This window comes from Argopecten irradians, chromosome 16 (genome assembly GCF_041381155.1).
Source record: "Argopecten irradians isolate NY chromosome 16, Ai_NY, whole genome shotgun sequence".
NCBI classification, from domain to species: Eukaryota; Metazoa; Mollusca; class Bivalvia; order Pectinida; family Pectinidae; genus Argopecten; species Argopecten irradians.
In genome coordinates, this window is record NC_091149.1 from 10,638,872 (window position 1) to 10,658,443 (window position 19,572).

General features: G+C 36.0%; 2 protein-coding genes across 2 annotated transcripts in view; one reads left to right on the plus strand and one right to left on the minus strand.

The window, feature by feature from the left end:
* Positions 1 to 1,408, minus strand: part of LOC138310897 (alsin-like) — a 46,211-nt gene extending 44,803 nt beyond the window's left edge. Inside the window, exon 1 of the mRNA XM_069252223.1 lies at positions 1,253 to 1,408. Coding sequence (XP_069108324.1) covers positions 1,253 to 1,338 — 86 coding nt within the window. The 5' untranslated portion in view covers positions 1,339 to 1,408. The remainder of the gene's footprint in view (positions 1 to 1,252) is intronic.
* On the plus strand, positions 1,387 to 18,746 carry LOC138310743 (uncharacterized). Its single transcript, XM_069252081.1, has 3 exons — positions 1,387 to 1,488; positions 7,089 to 8,105; positions 16,666 to 18,746. The coding sequence occupies exon 3, from the start codon at positions 16,725 to 16,727 to the stop codon at positions 18,624 to 18,626; it is 1,902 nt and encodes a 633-aa protein (XP_069108182.1). The 5' UTR covers positions 1,387 to 1,488; positions 7,089 to 8,105; positions 16,666 to 16,724; the 3' UTR covers positions 18,627 to 18,746.
* The last annotated feature ends 826 nt before the right edge of the window (positions 18,747 to 19,572 follow it).

Sequence of the window (19,572 nt, forward strand, 5' to 3'; positions counted from 1 at the left end):
TTTAAAATCTTTCTTTACTCATGACTCATTTACTAATTAATCTGTTACAGTTTGTAAATATGGATGCATTTTAGAAAGTCATTATCATGTCGTGATTCACATGTGAAAGACTTGGAATTTCGTGTAATATGGGTTACAATCATTATGTTAATGCTAGAGGTATCACATATATTGTTTAATTGTTTAATTCATGGGATGAGGTTAATTATACAACTGAATTCAACTTTTCTCTAGAAAAGGGGAGGGGCTCTTATAGGGGAGGGACACTAATTACAGCTAATACGGTAGTAAAATAACAAATGTCTGTAAGACATTTATATACCAAGTCTTTATATGGAACAGGAGATGCAACAGGATACAGGATTATGTGGGGAGCAGGGCACCCAATATGTCCACATTCTGTTGTATTTGACCTGTTCAGATAATCATAAGAGCTACTAGGCTGGACATTAGATGAAATGTGATATACTTTTTCGTAAGGACATCCTGCCTTTTCAGACACCTTCATAATTAAATGTTGTACAAGTATAATCCAACACAATTATTATTTGCTGAAGTAGCCATTGCTCAGAGCACATGGTAGGAGTATCAGTATGTAGTACATTTGTGGTGGTAACAGCTTGGTTTACCTTTGTCCCAAAGCTCATTTAAATTTATACAGCGTCACTGTAGAAGTTTGAACACCAGTCATTAAAGGACATGTACAGGTTACATTTTGGCAGAGGTGGAAAGTTAGAGCGTCAAGAAAAACTTAGCTGACCATTGGTCAGAGTATTAGTATTTCACCCTGAGTTCAAACATTGTTGTCCAAAGACAGCACCAGTCGTATTTTTTCTTATTTCTGAGAGGATTCTTATATATTATATATAAGAGGATACTTTGACCATTCAGCCATTATCAGTTCAAAAGGAAAGAGCTAGTTTTAAATTAACAATATTTTTAAATAAGACTATATGCTACTTCTTGAACCAAATGTTAATGTAAATGTTGTGGGCGAGTTGTTGTTCCGACCTAATTAATAACATTAGAGTACGTAGTAAGCAGGAGAATCCATTTGTCAGGGTTTGGAGTTCAAAAAACAATAGACATACCGGGTATGGTATTATATATGTTGACACCTCCTAAATCTAGTGCATCCTTACATGATAAAATCCCTGGCTGAATATATAGGACAAAATTAAAACATATACACTTCAGCCAAAGTCATTCAATCAGAGCCTTATAAATCAAGCTAGAATTACATCATAAATACCTATATGTTGCTGACAGGTTTTCATACTCAGAATGCATGGCCTCCACAACAATTCTGACACCAGGAAACTTAAACTTGGATAACATTCCTATACTTACATCTAATTTTACCTGACACTAAGTGTAGCAAACAAAGTTGCATAATGTATCTGAAAATATATGTTTTGGTGCAGTTCAGTGCTGTGTATCAAGTACATCCGGGATTGAATATCTCTGGACCAGGACACTGAATCACAGGTAAGTTTGTTTATTTTTTACGTCCTATTAACAGCCAGGGTCATGTAAGGACGTGCACTACTGCATAGAACTTTAATTAAAATGCACTTAAAATCCTATTAAACTGTCATTAATCATTGTTTTTACATTAAAACTGCTCATTAAATCATGTTTTTCTTAATTTAATGAGCTGCAGTTATTTCATTTAAAATCATTAAAACTAATTTTAATGCTCATTAAGAACAACTTATTTCTCATTAAAATAAGTTTTCAAGGCCATGAAAATTATGCTTTAAAAAGTTCAGCAATTTGATGATCATTACTTCTTGTAGTCTTTGACTTTCAAGATCATTAATTTGCATTTTAATTATCATTAATGATTTTTGATGATAATTGAAATATTTGATGTAAGTTAATGACCATGATAATTATCATTAAGAAATGCAAAACAATAACATTTATCAAAATTTCTAATTTATCTAACTTTTAAGACAATGAAAATGCAGCTTGAAATTTAATGACCATTAGTTTTAAATGAAAATCTACCTAGTAGAATTATTGGCCATTATTTCTCTATGTATGTCATGAAATATATATTTGATTCCATTAAATATTTTTTAATGGCCATTAATCAAAATAAGAAGTCATGTGACTTCAATTTTCCCGCCAAAACAGACAAAATCCAAAATGGCTGCAGTGTCTGTTGAAGTGCTGGAGGGGAATATTCATTCTTCTTAAAATGTAAGTTTTGAGAACTGGTGAAAAGATGATCTCATTCCTGAATATCTTAAGGTACAGATGAACACTTTCAGTAGATTTTAAATGTGTTTACAATTCTTTATCAACGTGAAATAGGGCACACAAATATAATTTCTAAGGTGTTCCTAAAATGCATGTGGTTTTTATATTATGTGTTTGTCAAACAAAAATATTGAATTCTTGTCAATGTTTTATGTTTTATAACTATTAGTTTATTTGAGGCAAATATCAATTATTTTGTTTATAATGAAAGTAACAGCTGCAAAACTGTTATCTCTAAGATTTTTTAATCACCTATTATATATGATAATCATCTGACAGAAAGGAAATAATGATCTAGTTCATTTCAACTGCCATTTATGGCCATTACAGTAATTGTCATTAATGAAAACAAGGAATATTAATGCCCATGATAATCTGAATTTGATATTTGATTGTCATTACAAGGTTATTGTGTTATGACCCTCAAACTAGATATTGAACACCATTATTTTGCAATGCTTATAAAATAATGGCAATTAATCAATTAAATATTGATAAAAAATAATGGAATTTCATCATTAATATGCAACCACTAATTGGTATATTATTGGGCAGTTGCTGGTCACATTTGCCAGTAGTGATATGAATATATATATGCATTTTTAGCTCACAATCAGTAGATGGTGGGCTATTTTTCAACAACAATTGATTAATAAGGAATTAATTAAGGCGTACATAGCTATTAAAATTTCAATTTTGTTTTTTCATTACCATTAATCATTTTAATGTTCTTAATCATGCACTGATTTCATTAATTTTAATGATTTTAATTATTGTTAAACCAGTGATGACAACAATGAAAAGAAAATTAAAAATTGCCAATTTTTTAATTAATTTTTAATTGATTTTAAAATATCATTAATCAAATAATTAAAACCTCATTAAGTTATTTTTCATAAAATATGATAATTTTAATAGCATTAAAGATGATCTTTTGTGAAAAGATTAAGAAACAATTAATGTTCTTATTCATGCATGTTTTTCATGGAATTTTGATGAGGTTTTAATGCAAGAACATTTATGATATTTTCATGACAATTTAATAGCCATTCTATACAGTAGTGGTGCCAGGTTTGTTGGTGGAGGAAAGCCGGAGTACCCGGAGAAAAACCACCGGCCAACGGTCAGTACCTGGCGACTGCCCCACATGGGATTCGAACCCGCTTCCCAGAGGTGGAGGGCTTGTGGTAATATGTCGGGACATCTTAACCACTCGGCCACCGCGGCCCCACGGTAAGTGTTATATATGTGTACTATAGTTGGGAGAAGTCTATAAAGTTTAAATATTTAGGAACTAACAGTACGTGTAGTATAGATGACAATATACTTGTCTGTGATTTTAATTGTAATAACTAATTACAAGCCACTAATTGGTGAATTTATGTGTCATTTATAATTAGGCACATACTTGGTCAAATGAAGAAATTAAAAAGTGCCCAACAGATGAAGGTTGGTACATATATAACTATAATTCATCATGTATACGTATGGGCAGGGTGATTTTTAATAGATGGTTGAAAATTAATAATAGGTGGTTGGGAGCCACAAGTCCCTGTGGTGGTCATTATTTATTTTTGACAAAAACAGCCAGTTGTAAACAGGAAAATAAACAGCTGTTTTTGCTGGCAACCGGATTTTAACGAGAACCCTGCGTATGGGGCAGTCACTTTATATTACAAGTTGAAGGGTATATAAGGTATATAAAATAGATTCCAACTACTTTAGAAAAAATTCAAAACAATATGTTCCCTGAGGAATGATATATAGACAACACAATGATGCATACTGTCATTTAAAAGTTTCTGTGACCCAACCTAGCTCAAGGATTTGTACTACAAACCACTTTATTGATTTTCTTGTATGCAATATTTTGCATCTTCATTATTTTAAAAATATTTGCAAATAAATGATTTCATAGCATAAGATGGGGTTTTACTGACAACCATATACACACATTTTGTAAAATTACCAGCTGAGTACACATATTTGTAAGCTAAATATTTAAATTCGCGTTGCAGAGCTCTCTCGCTAACTTTTGAGAAAATGTGTACCTCACGAAAATGAAGTGGCATAGAGTGCACCAGGGCTTTTTCTCATTGCTTTGGGAATGGGGCCCGTGGCTTTGAATTTGGGAAAATGTGCGACAAAACCAAGATTTGGGAAAAAATATGAAATATAGCATAACAAATAAGATATTTTATTTCCAGTGTAGTTTATGCACTTTTCTGAAGCCAATTCCCAAATATCTAAAGCTGTAGCCTACTAAGTTCATGCAATATATTTGGATAGTTTTCAAGAAATTTTGAATTTGGGAAATTTAAGGCTTGAATTGGGAAAAATTTAGAGGCTTTGCAATGGGGAATGGGGCCGAAAATCGGCCCCAAATCATGCTGAAAAAAGCCCTGGTGCACCCTCCTGTTTCATAGCTGAGTCATAATAACTACATATATACATTACAGTATAATCTGTATCTGATTTAAATGTAACAATGTCACATACAACTACTTGTACAGAAAAATGTGCACCTCTGTCAATGACCTTCAACAAACAACGCCCATAGAACACAAAGTCCTAATCTGATCTGTGTACGCCCCTTCAATACCTACACCCTGTAGATACAAATCTATACAAATTAACACTGTGATAGATACTCATTGTCTGGTGTAGATTTTAAATGTTTTACCTCGTTTGTCATGAGGACGCGTCATTGTACACCTGTCAAACCCCCAATCAGGGATTCTTAGGCTACAACAGTGTGGGAAATACCTTGGCAAAAAAAAACCTTATTGTACATGTTCCTATTTTAGTATGATCATTTTAAAAAGAGTTATAATGATCAATTCCATTATATTCCTTAGTGATTGGTGTACAACAATTGTTACATATACAGAAAATACAATTAGTGCAATATCATATTTAATCAACATGCAATTGGACTTGCAGAAGAGTACTGCTTAAATATTTTGTTAAAGAATTAATTAAGTTAAACATCGAGTGATCGGGTGATGAAGTCACTAAACTGCTTGCCTTTCCCCTAGTCGCCAAAATGCAAGGGTTCCATCCCTGGCACGGACGTGAAAAGGTCAGGAGTCCCCTGCCCGATCATGTGGGTTTTCTAGTTACTCCGGGCATTCCGGTTCCCTCCTACACTAACACCCCACATGCACTCACATGTACCTCTGGGCCATCAAGAGTTATTTGCATAAGTTTTATAACTTATTTCGCAATCGATGTAAAATAACAAAAAATTAAAATGTTATCCATTAAGTTCAGATTACTAATATTATAGAATTTCTTATTCATCGAAAAAGACCCACATTTTAAAATTTTAAAGTTGCATGTCTTCATAATATTGATATAGTTTCCTAAAATTCAGGCCTGGTTATTTTCACTCTGAATTTTTACTTGAATAATATATCTTTAAAATTCTATCTGCTTTAATTATAAATACATGTTTGATTAATGTATTACAAAAATGTAATGTGTTATAATCCCCTTCTATCTGATTGTCTCCCCTGATACAGTTCCATCAAAACTGGTCACCAAGAGATTGTGAAATGAAAAAATGTAACTATGAATGTCAATTTTATTGATTATTTATTTTTATTTTCTATATTTCCTGGCAGTGATTGTGCAACAAAATCATAAAGTTAAAGGAAATAATTAAAGATCTATTTATATCAAGTAAACATTATTGACATATGTTAATTTCAAGTTCCAGAAATTGACATAAATGTGTTTCAATGAAAATTTTCTTATCAACAGAATTGTATGTATGTAAATTCAACTGCAAGACAACTCAAGATCTGCTTAAATTTATATCGATCAAGTATGAAGTAAACGTTATTTAGAAATGCTATATGTTACAGAAATTGACATGAATATGTTTCAATTAAAATTTTCTTATCAACAAAGTTGTATGTATTTAAGTTAAACTGCAAATTAAATAAAACAACTCAAGATCTGATTAAATTTGAAAATGAACAATACTGTTTTTCAGATACGATTAGGTAAACATGCGGTTAAATGGTGTGCAAAAAATTCACTTAACATCCTGTACCAGAGTATTAAGAAATTAATCATTCACAAACTTTGGATGAGAAAACCGGTTTTCCTCCCATCAATACATGTAATGGGCACCTAAAGGTTAGGTTATAGGTCGTTCAGAATCTGTTTTAACAACTTAAACATTCTGCATAGTTTTGAAATAAAAATATCAATAAGCTGACATCAATGAAATATATCGCTAATTATATATATTGTCACTAGAAGTAAAGTGTTAGGCAAATTGTTTATTGACATGCAAAAAAAATAATCAATAAAAAATGTAACCAAATGACTTAGACTACAATATATACCCTTATTAAGATAATCAATTAGTCCCATGCACTGAAGGATGAATCCATTACTTGCTCTTTAGGGTGTAAGTCTGTTTGTACAGCACATCAAGCGTAACATACCTTAGATCTAAGATTGTTTTAAGTAGCTAGAGTCTACAGCTATTGGGCATGACGAAATACTTCTGTACAGTCACGCCCCAGTGATCTTTGTAATATTCAAACTACCCGGGGACAATAACATTACCTATTCCAGATAAAGAAACAAAATTAGTTAAACCCCACATCTTAATCACCTTGTTAGCTTAACGGTATCACAGTACGACACAAACAATTTCTCGAAAAATGCTTAATTTAGAAAAGTTCCACTTTTAAACTTCTTGCATACCATACATCCAACACATTAATATTTAATATCTATCAAAATTAGAGAAATATTTAATACAAATACTGAAATCTTATATGTGTTTTTGATTTGTAAAGTTGAGGAGTCATTCCGATGGTGTTCCCGGTCTCCATTGTAACCCCTTAGAAGCCATTGATTGGAAGGCTGCACTCCGCTGAACAAACAGAAGAGACTTGAATTTCGCTTTTGGAGTAGTTGGTGTGTTGTACGGGTTTTACCATTAAATAGAACACAGACGTTTTAGACTGTGTCACACCTGTCATCAGGCTTTGACGGTGCTCAGGTCATAACAGAAATACCAAAGACTGTATCAGTACTGAACCTTCATTCCAGGTAGATCCTGCTAGGACAAACTCGTTATGATGACACATCGTATGGTATACACCAGGTGGAAATGAATACCAAAGCTGAAGGAAACATGGACACCATATCGACTAGCTATCTGTTGCATTTATAACTAATATCACACCTGGGCACTATTTCGACTAGCTATCTGTGTTGAATCGAAGTTCAACCAAAGGCAGCTATCTAGGAGCTTTTCGCAGGAAGCATATATGAATACCCCGTAATAACTGTGAAGTCAACTCTAAAGAAAGGACGTTCTCACAATATTGCGGGTGGATGTACAGTGAACTCAGATTCTCACATTAAGATTCCGGGTAGTGCGTGATTATGTGTATGATTTCTCAATACTTGTACAGCTATAATGTACTGAATACCAGGACCATGTGCTGCTAGGTGCTTATAATCTGTATTGGAAGACGGGATTGACTCGATTCGCATGACTAGAACTGTTTTATACAAACAGTTTAATACATACCTGTAATTACCTGTAAGATTACTACAGGTAAACCTACATCATTCTTACAATACAGGTGTGATCCAAGTAACAGACATTATTCTATACAGGTGTGATCCCACAAGGGTACACCCCAGTTATACAGGCAACGTTAGATTTTATTCCACACTAAACATGGCTCCTTTGTGCTATAGTCGGATATAAAATTGTAGGGATTGTGTACTAGTTTGTAAGACACATGTTTGTAAAGGATGGCTAAACATTGGGACACAACAAACCAAGGAACATGATCAATGTAAGTATATTATATGTACATTTCTTTATTATTATAACAGAAATATTTGAATGGAAATTGAGTTCTGCAATTGTTCAATGGTTAGAATGGTATACGGGTACGTAGCTCTCACAACTTATAGGCAGTTATATATATATGCAAACTCATTATTGTTCGTGTTTGCTATTATAGCATTCCATGGCCAGGTAAACAGAAATTTTGTGAGAATTGATCTACCTGGTAAATGAAGCTTACTTAATACAGCAAACACATTAACAGATATTTTGCATCAATCATTTTCCAAAATAAATTAAATTGGCCCATTACGTTAACTATCATATGCTACATTTTCTCTAAATAATGACAACAAAATGTCATTCTGTTTTGGTTTCCATTTCAGTTACAATTTTTATTAGATGACATTATATCAGGATTGTCAACTACAATGATTTTACTAACCATGTGATTTTCCCCTACACACTCTGATGTATATATGTACAACTCATATCTTTACATTATATCTAGCTCAAAACATGAAGACCCCATGGGAAAGCGATCTATAATATGATTCATTAAATTATTAAATTCCTGGTGTGGACATATTAATTTTAAAAGTCTAAACTATTTAATATCCTGATGCTAGCTGTTACACATTAGGGAATATGAAGTTTATAAGCCATGTGACGTGTTTCATGATATGGTGTCAGAAATCTAGTGGAACTAGACATGTCAGTTTGAAACAGTGTAACCACAGACAGTGACAGGATAGCTAGATGACAATATAGCATAAAATGTCTATTGCAACAAATCCATTCTATATTTACCTTTAGCGGGAGTGCAAGGTGTGAACATGGATATTGTGTAATTTACATTAAATGTAAATTCAGCAAATCCTGTTTTCATATGTAAATGAAATGGTAGGATACAAAATATCTTTGAAATTCTTCATGCTTAATGCAATATTTATGCTTTTGTATAGAAACTAAATAGCAGTTTTAAAAACTTAAAAAGATAGAATTACAAGCATGATAGAATGTCACCTTATAACCACTGCTTAAATTAGCATACACACACATAATGGGTGGGTTTCAAAATACATGCATGTATACCCACCTAGAGAGCAAACATCTAATTCAAAACAAAGATTGACGATATATTAAATACAAACATTACATAAGGATCCTATATAGTGTGGCTCTAAAATCTAATATAGCAGGGATCAACTCTTAGACTGCAGCCATACAGAGATCTCCTCAATCATACAGATATTTCCTGAGTCACACAGAGATCTCCTCAGTCATAGAGAGATTTCCTCAGTCATACAGAGATCTCCTCAGTCATAGAGAGATTTCCTCAGTCATACATGGATCTCCTCAATCATACAGAGATCTCCTCAGTCATACATGGATCTCCTCAATCATACAGAGATCTCCTCAATCATAGAGAGATCTCCTCAGTCATACAGAAATCTCCTCAGTCATAGAGATATTTCCTCAGTCATAGAGAGATCTCCTCAGTCATAGAGAGATTTCCTCAGTCATACATGGATCTCCTCAATCATACAGAGATCTCCTCAGTCATAGAGAGATCTCCTCAGTCATACATGGAACTCCTCAGTCTTACTGAGATCTCCTCAGTCTAACAGAGACCTCCTCAGTCATACATAGATTTCCTCCATCATAGAGATCCATCATAGAGATCTCTTTGGCAAAACAGAGATCTCCTCAGTCATAAAGAAATCTCCTCAGTCATATAGAGATCTCCTCAGCCACACAGGGATCTCCTCCATCATACAGAGATCTCTTTTGTCATACAGAGATCTCCTCAGTCATACAGAAATCTCCTCAGTCATACATGGATCTCCTAAGTCATACATGGATATCCTCAGTTATACAGGGATCTCCTCATTTATACAGGGATCTCCTCAGTCATAAAGAGATCTCCTCAGTCATACAGAGATCTCCTCAGTCATACAGAGATCTCCTCAGTCGTACATGGATCTCCTCAATCGTACATGGATCTCCTCAGTCATAAAGAGATCTCCTCATTCATACAGAGATCTCCTCAGTCATACAGGTATCTCCTCAGTCATTCAGGTATCTCCTCAGTCATACATGGAACTCCTCAGTCTTACAGAGATCTCCTCAGTCATACAGATATCTCCTCACTCAGAGATTTTCTCAGCCATTCATAGATTTCCTCAGTCATACAGAGATCTCTTCAGCAAAACAGAGATCTCCTGAGTCTTATAGAAACCTCTTCAGTCATACAGAGATCTCCTCACTCATACAGAGATCTCCTCAGTCAAACAGATACCTCCTTAGTCATAGAGATCTCCTCAGTCGTACATGGATCTCCTCAGTCATTCATGGATCTCCTAAGTCATAAGGGGATCTCCTGATCAATCATAAAGAAATCTCTTCAGTCATACAGAGATCTCATCACTCATACAGGGATCTCCTCAATCATATAAAAATCTTCTCATTCATACAGAGATAGAAGGATTTCCTCAGTCATACCTCATACAGGGATCTCCTCAGCCATACCGAGATTGTCTCAGTCATACAGAGATATCCTCAGTCATACAGAGATCTCTTTTGTCATACAGAGATCTCCTCAGTCATACAGAAATCTCCTCAGTCATACAGATATCTCCTCACTCATACAAAGATTTACTCAGCCGTACATAGATTTCCTCAGTCATACAGAGATCTTTTCAGCAAAACAGTGATCTCCTCAGTCATATTGAAACCTCCTCAGTCATACAGAGATCTCCTCAGTCATACAAAGATTTCATCACTCATACATGGATCTCCTCAATCATACAGAGATCTAAGTCAAACAGAAATCTCCTCAGCCACATAGGGATCCCATCCATCATACAAAGATCTTTTCTGTTCTACAGAGATCTCCACAGTCATACATGGATCTACTCAGTCATACAGAGATCCCCTCAGTCGTAAATGGATCTCCTCAGTCGTAAATGGATCTCCTCAGTCATACAGGGATCTCCTCATTCATACATGGATCTCCTCATTCATACAGTGATCTTCTCAGTCATACAGGGATCTCCTCACTCATACAGAGATTTTCTCAGTCATACATAGATTTCCTCAGTCATACAGAGATCTCTTCAGCAAAACAGAGATCTCCTCAGTCATATAGAAATCTCCTCAGTCATACAGAGATCTCCTAAGTCATACAAAGATCTCATCACTCATACAGGGATCTCCTCAATCATACAGAGATCTCCTCAGTCATAAAGAGATCCCCTTAGTCATACAACTGATCTCCTCAGTCATACAGATATCTCCTCAGTCATATAGAGATCTCCTCAGTCATACAGAGATCTCCTCAGCCACACAGGGATCTCCTCCATCATATATAGAGATCTCCTCAGTCATACAGAGATCTCCTCAGTCATACACAGATCTCCTAAGTCATACATGGATATCCTCAGTTATACAGGGATCTCCTCATTTATACAGGGATCTCCTCAGTCATACAGAGATCTCCTCAGTCGTTCATGGATCTCCTCAGTTATACAGATATCTCCTCAGTCATACATGGATGAATCTCCTCAGTCATACAGGTATCTCCTCAGTCATACAGATATCTCCTCAGTCATACATGGAACTCCTCAGTCTTACAGAGATCTCAGTCATACAGATATCTCCTCAATCAGAGATTTTCTCAGCCATTCATAGATTTCCTCAGTCATACAGAGATCTCTTCAGCAAAACAGAGATCTCCTGAGTCTTATAGAAACCTCCTCAGTCATACAGAGATCTCCTCAGTCAAACAGATACCTCCTTAGTCATAGAGATCTCCTCAGTCGTACATGGATCTCCTCATTCATTCATGGATCTCATAAGTCATAAGGGGATCTCCTGATCAATCATAAAGAAATCTCTTCAGTCATACAGAGATCTCATCACTCATACAGGGATCTCCTCAATCATATAGAAATCTTCTCATTCATACAGAGACAGAAGGATTTCCTTAGTCATACCTCATACAGGGATCTCCTCAGCCATACCAAGATTGTCTCAGTCATACAGAGATATCCTCAGTCATACAGAGATCTTCTCAGTCATACAGAGATCTTCTCAGTCATACAGAGATCTCCTCAGTCATACAGATATCTCCTCACTCATACAAAGATTTACTCAGCCGTACATAGATTTTCTCAGTCATACAGAGATCTCTTCAGCAAAACAGAGATCTCCTCAGTCATATTGAAACCTCCTCAGTCATACAGAGATCTCCTCAGTCATACAAAGATTTCATCACTCATACATGGATCTCCTCAATCATACAGAGATCTAAGTCAAACAGAAATCTCCTCAGCCACATAGGGATCCCATCCATCATACAAAGATCTTTTCATGTTCTACAGAGATCTCCACAGTCATACATGGATCTCCTCAGTCATACAGAGATCCCCTCAGTCATAAATGGATCTCCTCAGTCATACAGGGATCTCCTCATTCATACATGGATCTCCTCAGTCATAAAGGGATCTCCTCAGTCATACAGTGATCTCCTCAGTCATACAGGTATCTCCTCACTCATACAGAGATTTTCTCAGTCATACATAGATTTCCTCAGTCATACAGAGATCTCTTCAGCAAAACAGAGATCTCCTCAGTCATATAGAAATCGCCTCAGTCATACAGAGATCTCCTACAGTCATACAAAGATCTCATCACTCATACAGGGATCTCCTCAATCATACAGAGATCTCCTCAGTCATAAAGAGATCCCCTTAGTCATACAACTGATCTCCTCAGTCATTAATAGAATCTTACATAGGTCTTTGAAGTGGACAGGGATATCTCAACCCGAGTGAAAGATATTGGCCAGTCAACCTGAGGCTTGTCGAGGGTTGACGGCCAAAATATTTCACTTGAGTTAAGATATCCCTGTCCACTTCACAGACCCATGTTTGATTCTTTTTTTTCTATACTTTTCAATCCCACTTGGTTTCCAGTTTTTGCATTGCGCCATTATTGCAGGAACGTGGTTTTATGTCAAAATTGATGACGTCATCTACAATGCGCGCCGAAGTTATGGAGCATGTATTGATGACGTCACGTTATTGTCTAGCGCGTGTGAGCTGTCTTACACCCCCCTAGTTAGATAGAGATATCTTTTCCCTAGCAACCACGGGATATCCCTGTGAAGTATGGGAGAAAAAGAGATCTCCTCAGTCATAATTAGATTTCCTCAGTCATACAGAGATCTCCTCAGTCATACAGAGATCTCCTCAGTCATACAAGGATCTCCTCTGTAATATATAAATCTCCTCACTCATACAGAGATCTCTTTCATCATACAGAGATCTCCTCAGTCATACACAGATCTCCTCCTTCATACAGAGATCTCCTCAATCATACAGGGATCTCCTCAATCATACATGGATCTCCTCAGTCATACAGGAATCTATTCCATCATATAGAGATCTCCTTAGTCGTACATGGATCTCCTCCCTCATACAGGGATTTCTTCAGTCATACAGGGATCTCCTCAGTCATATATGTACAAAGATCTCCTAAATCATACAGAGATTTTCTCAGCCATACAATCAGCTATAGGGGCTTCATCAGTTCCATAAGACCTAATTAAGCTTAGATAGATCAGTTGTGATAGCCTGCAACTGCTGTTGGACATTATGAACGTACAACCATTTATACAATATAATATATCATCAGCTGACAGTTGTAAGGTGCAGATTAAGTCTTGTGTTAATATAATATTTACATATTCAGATTTAGATTTCATATTTAATTTCTGTTTTATAGTCCTGTCAGTCTAGACCATTCTCTCTCTCTCTCTCTATATATATATATATATATATATGTACAAGGTTTATAGGTTATTAGACACTTTGTCACACCATTCAGACAAAACCAAATACATGGTCTGTGTATTGTGCATCAGATATACATGAAAGTATTACTATATACAATGGCACATGAATTGTGCGTCCAGTATACAATACTGAAACAAGACAACCTTGAAAAGTCTTAACCGATATTCTGCTCGCCTTTAGTTCCCTGAACCAAATCAATTTGCCAGTCTCAAAAATTGATAAAAATTGATATGAAGTATCGTTTTTTATAATGTAAAGAATGATAGGCTGAATAAAATTTTAGTTATTTGTCTACAAACATCAATAGAGCTTTATATAAAACCATGAATTCTTCTGCCAGCTCAAGGTTACAATCTAAACTTTTAAGGAGATTTAGAATTGTAGCACTGCATATGCCTGTCTGAACAATTTTGTACTGCTGACATCCGGTGAAACCTATAATGAATGCATATAAAGCAAATTAACCCAATTTTACTTGACAAAGAGGTCCATGGCATCTGTATAGTATGTTTAAAGAAAATCACAGTCGTGTTATAAGATGAACTTACATATCTTGTTATTGCCAAGTTAATCATGAGTTTTGGATTGTACATAGACCATTGATAGTCTGTTCAAATTGTCTTTTAATGCTGGCTATGGACACATGTTCAGTGTCCTGAAAATACAACTATACAGTCAAATGAAATCCTCTGTATAATTATATACACATCTTAACTTCTCAAACAGTAATATATTGGTCCAAGTAATGTCACTAAATATGAAAACAAACAATTTCCCCTGCGGCGTTGAAAGCGATAGATCTATTGTTAATTGTCAGACAGACTTATACAACAAATAAAAATTCTTCTTTTAAACACCAGCATTGTCTCGAGACCCTAAAGCTACAAGTGATCTTTATAAATATATCAGAACAGGTTTGCTTATTGTGTTATATTTAAAATCCAACCACAGTGGCTAGTCATTTTACTTTGTTAGCTCACCTGTGAAAATCTACCTTTATGTAATTAACATCCATACATCTGTTAGAATAGAAATTAAAGAAGAAATAAAGAAATTTCAACATATCTAGTATTACAACATAAATTCCTTTTTTTTCTTTCTTACAAAATACCGATAGCAATTAAAAATTTAAGAGATATATACAATTTTTTTTTCAGGTTAAGCTAACCATGCAGTAAAATTAAACTTTCAAAAGAAAAATGAGAACGTAAATAAAGTGGATGTATATAATAGACAGGTATTACACTTAATCAGATAACCACAGGTATACACTCCTACAGATACCTTCTATACAAATTACAGGGAAGCTTAAGCTCAGCACTTTCAGGATAAAATGTTCACTGGGTGACCTGTACATATTGGCCATAAAACAGGAGTTCAAACAGCAATTTTAGTGCTATTATAATGTTATAAATGCCGAAAGTACATTTGTAATGGAGCTGAGGAAGTTGACTTTTTTTATATATTTTTTTCTTTCATTGCAATTGCAAGTTAGAAATTCGAGTACAAATGCAGCAGGAATTGATTATCTTTTACGATTTTTCATTTTTTCTTTTAAATCTGAAAAGAAACAATTTACCTTTTATAATGATTTATCACTTATGTGTATGATATATATAATTTAATTTAAATGAGAAATTTTAATACACTATGACTGTAGTCTCTGGACTTTTGACTGTCACAACAAATTATGAATTATAAGATAAATTCAGCATCAATTCCCAGTCGGATATAAATCCCCATGGTTATTATCCTGGAAAATAAGCTAAAATATATCATGTACAGCTTGACAGTAAAGTAAAAGAGCGTGATTTGAGCCCTAACCTTATACAAGTTCACCAGCTTCAATAATTTCTTTAAGAATTATTAGGAAGAGCTGACGTGGCTGGGACTTGATGAAATATCAATACATTTCTGACATGTGCCCCTGTAGTACATGTATATTGCATCATTATAGGTGTAGTTATATTAGATACTAGCATGCAATCACCATAATTCCGCTGCGCGAGATTTCCTGTACAATCATGCATCGATTATACAGCACGCTGCAGCACATATAACCCCTCCCCCACCCTTACCATGATATACCTTACCGTATAATAACAATGTCATACACATCAACCGCCCTGGTTAAGGAAAACTACCCTTCTCACTCATCCATGTTATTAACAATGCATGTGTTCATATAAATCAATAACCATCTCCTGTACTTATACAATACGGGACGAGTGAGCATGGGATATATAAGCGATATACAGGGTTTATTATGGGGAAATCATTCAGCTGTTTAACCATCCCATGTAAGATTAATCAGGTGTTTGTATGTAATGATTTTATTAGTCTTTATACAGTGACATCTCAGGTATGGCTTCCCCTCTATAGAAACTCGCTATTGACAATCTTCGAATTTCACTACAAAATTTGTTTTTCTCATAAATATTCATTAACTGCTGATATTTGAGAAGCTAGATTAAAATATCTAAGAAATATATCCAACATTGTGCACTCTATACTCTGGGTGAACATTATATAAGGATTTCTATGGAAAATTATTGTGTGTTCATGAACATGTCTTAATTCTGCCATGGCATCAGGTTATGTACATCCTATCTATATCGTTATGTTCACTTGGTAATCATATCCACCTCTTCACAATAATCTCTGATAATAACAATCATTAATAACAATCATTTCTTATTTTTGCAGTTGATGCAATGACAAACTGACCAGTCAAGAGCTATTTTAGACGATCTACGATTTTGAGAATGCAACCTGTGCAAGGAACTGCTCGCGCATACGTCGAAATGAACCATTATCCTCACTCCCCTGATCTTTATGATGAAGACCCAAACAGTCCACGATCGATGAACAGTGAACTCTTACAAGATCAAGATATTCAGATTAGCCATCTTGATTCTGTGTCACAAACTAACCTAGCTTTTAGTTATCCAGACACAAATCAGGAACGCCAGCACCATTACATACAAAACAAGACTTTTCAGGATACAGAAGAAGTGCGTCGGCACTACATACAGAACAACGCCAATGGAATAAACAATAGTCCACGTAGTGCTAAATATCGTAATGAGGCTTCCACCAAAGCCAAACTTGCCAAGATAATTACAGTCCCTGGAGCAGAGGACCAAAACCATTTAAAGTATCAAGCCTCTACGCCTCGAGGTGGCCAGGCACTAGGTGAACTTCATAAAAATGTAGGGACTCAGAAAGGCCCATCTCAGGGTGTTCCAATACCCCAAGGATCCATGAGAGGAGTTCCAATGTCGGCTGGATCCTTGAGAGTTGTCTCCCCTACTCGTGTCACTGGGCAGGCCAGTGCAACATTTCCTGGTAGTGTGCGAGGCTTTCCTAAAACAAATGGTCATCTCACACATAGCAGACGCCGGACGCCTAGCACTGACACCAAAGGAAGCTCTGTGGCGTTCCGCAGACATCGCCCGGAACGCAAGGAGTATTATGTGACTCAGTTTGACATAGAATTTGACAAACATGAACGTCATAGGTTTCTTCCTGGTGAGGAGCTCACTGGGAAAATAATCTTTGATATTAGCCATGAAATGGATGTTCGCTTTATTGAACTTTTGATCCTTGGACAAACTACTGCAACTTTAGTACAACAGGAGTCGGGAGTCTCTACCACCAAACGTGATGTATTTCTCAGTAAACGTTCCTACATCATTGGAACGCCTGATGGACGCTGGGGATCCCTCATCACACCTGGACACTATGTCTCAAACTTCCGGCTACAGCTGCCAGAAAGCATCCCCACCTCTTGCAACTACCAAGACAAAATCAATGGGTTTAATATGGAAACTACGTACCTTGTAAAAGCCCGTATCTGTGACGATGTTGGATCAACATCGTCAGCACGAAGCAACCACTCAATGAACAATTTTGTCAAAGTGTTAGTTTCACGCAAACAAACATTCCATGTGAAGAGACCTTTTGACATTCATTCTGTTCCCATGGCAATGACACCAGTGACCCACGTCGAGGATGTCCCGATCACCTGCTCAGTGTTCACGGTACGAGAACCTGCAAACATTTACCTGTCACTTGATCGGTCCTGCTTTCTTGCTGGAGATGACATCAAAATTCACCTAGAGACAGAAAATCGCTATGCAAATAGGATTAAAAAGATTACATGTGTTCTCAGGCAGACTGTTTCTGTCAAAGGAGTTCGTTCTAAAGCCCAGTTCAACATCGCAAATGTTGAGGAGAAATATCCTGAAGGTACTATCACAAAGACAAATAAACGTAACATCATTGGTTATGAGATTCATCTCCCGACCCACACAAACTTTCTACCAAGTGTCATGCCTGGCTGTCGCCTAGCAACAATCGCATACAACCTGATCGTGACTGTAAAATTCACAACATGTGGCGGAAAACTTATAATGTACGTCCCGATTAATTTAGGGCCATGTACAGATCCAATTCACTTAGAAAAAACTAGCTCTGTCCCTTTCTTCAACAGGCCACTTCGCTTCCCTTACTTCTCGCCACATTCGAATGGAGTCGCTAACGGAGATGCACATAAAACAATGAAACATCCTACAAAGTCAGGGCCACCGGTGACGTCCAAGTTTTCGTACGGTGCATGTTCAAGTCGATTCTGCTGCTGCTGGGGGGACAACACTCTGATATGAACAATTTAAGCTTTGATTTATGGCATTCTAATCAAAATGAGACTTGTAATTCTGTTCCACTATGATCGATACGCTTCAGTTCTAAATCTCACAATTCCCCGTTTGGGGCAACAGTGTCTAAGAACTCCTGGTCTAGAATCAGAACATCTTGGGGCTTAATGTTAGCCATTTACAATTCCGGGAGAATCAACCACACAGAAGATTTTGTAGGCGACATGCTTATTGGCTAACCATAGGGGTCATGCTGAGGTGACAGTGAGCAGGGAGTTGTTAGATCTTGTATTGGAGTGTATCGTAGAACATCGTGGTGGAGTGGAATTACAATTTCAACTACCAGGTAGATTGAATTCATGGTATATTACATTTATAATATAATTTTTACCAACAATGCATCTTTAAATATATCTGTTTCCTCTTAATTAAGTTTATTTCTTATCAGAACACAAATGGAACCTATATTGTGTGTGTTGATAGAACTTATTGAATACATTATAACATACTTATTTCATAGCTCTGAAATTTCCAAATGTTTAATAAATGATTTTGAGGAACAGATTAATATGTTTACTTGCATCTTCATTAATGTATACGATATACATACAGTATGTACATGTTTATCCTACTTGTAACAAAATACATATATACCGTATTTGACCCAAAAAGCACCCATGTCCTTATAAGTGCCCCTTTCCCTTTTTAAGGCCACGATTTCAATTGCTCAGGCATAAATAAAGTTGATTTGTTTAGTTTTTACGTCCTATTAACAGCCAGGGTCATGTATGGAGGTGCCAGGTTTGTTGGTGGAGGAAAGCCGGAGGACCCGGAGAAAAACCCAAAGCCAGCGGTCAGTACCTGGCAACTGCCCCACAATACGAACTCGCATCCCAGAGGGTGGAGGGCTTGTGGTAATATGTCGGGACATCTTAACCACTCGGCCACCGAGGCC

What these genes read in the sequence shown, in the direction of transcription:
- LOC138310743 (XM_069252081.1), top strand. Translation starts at nt 16,725, where the DNA reads ATGCAACCTGTGCAAGGAACTGCTCGCGCATACGTCGAAATGAACCAT.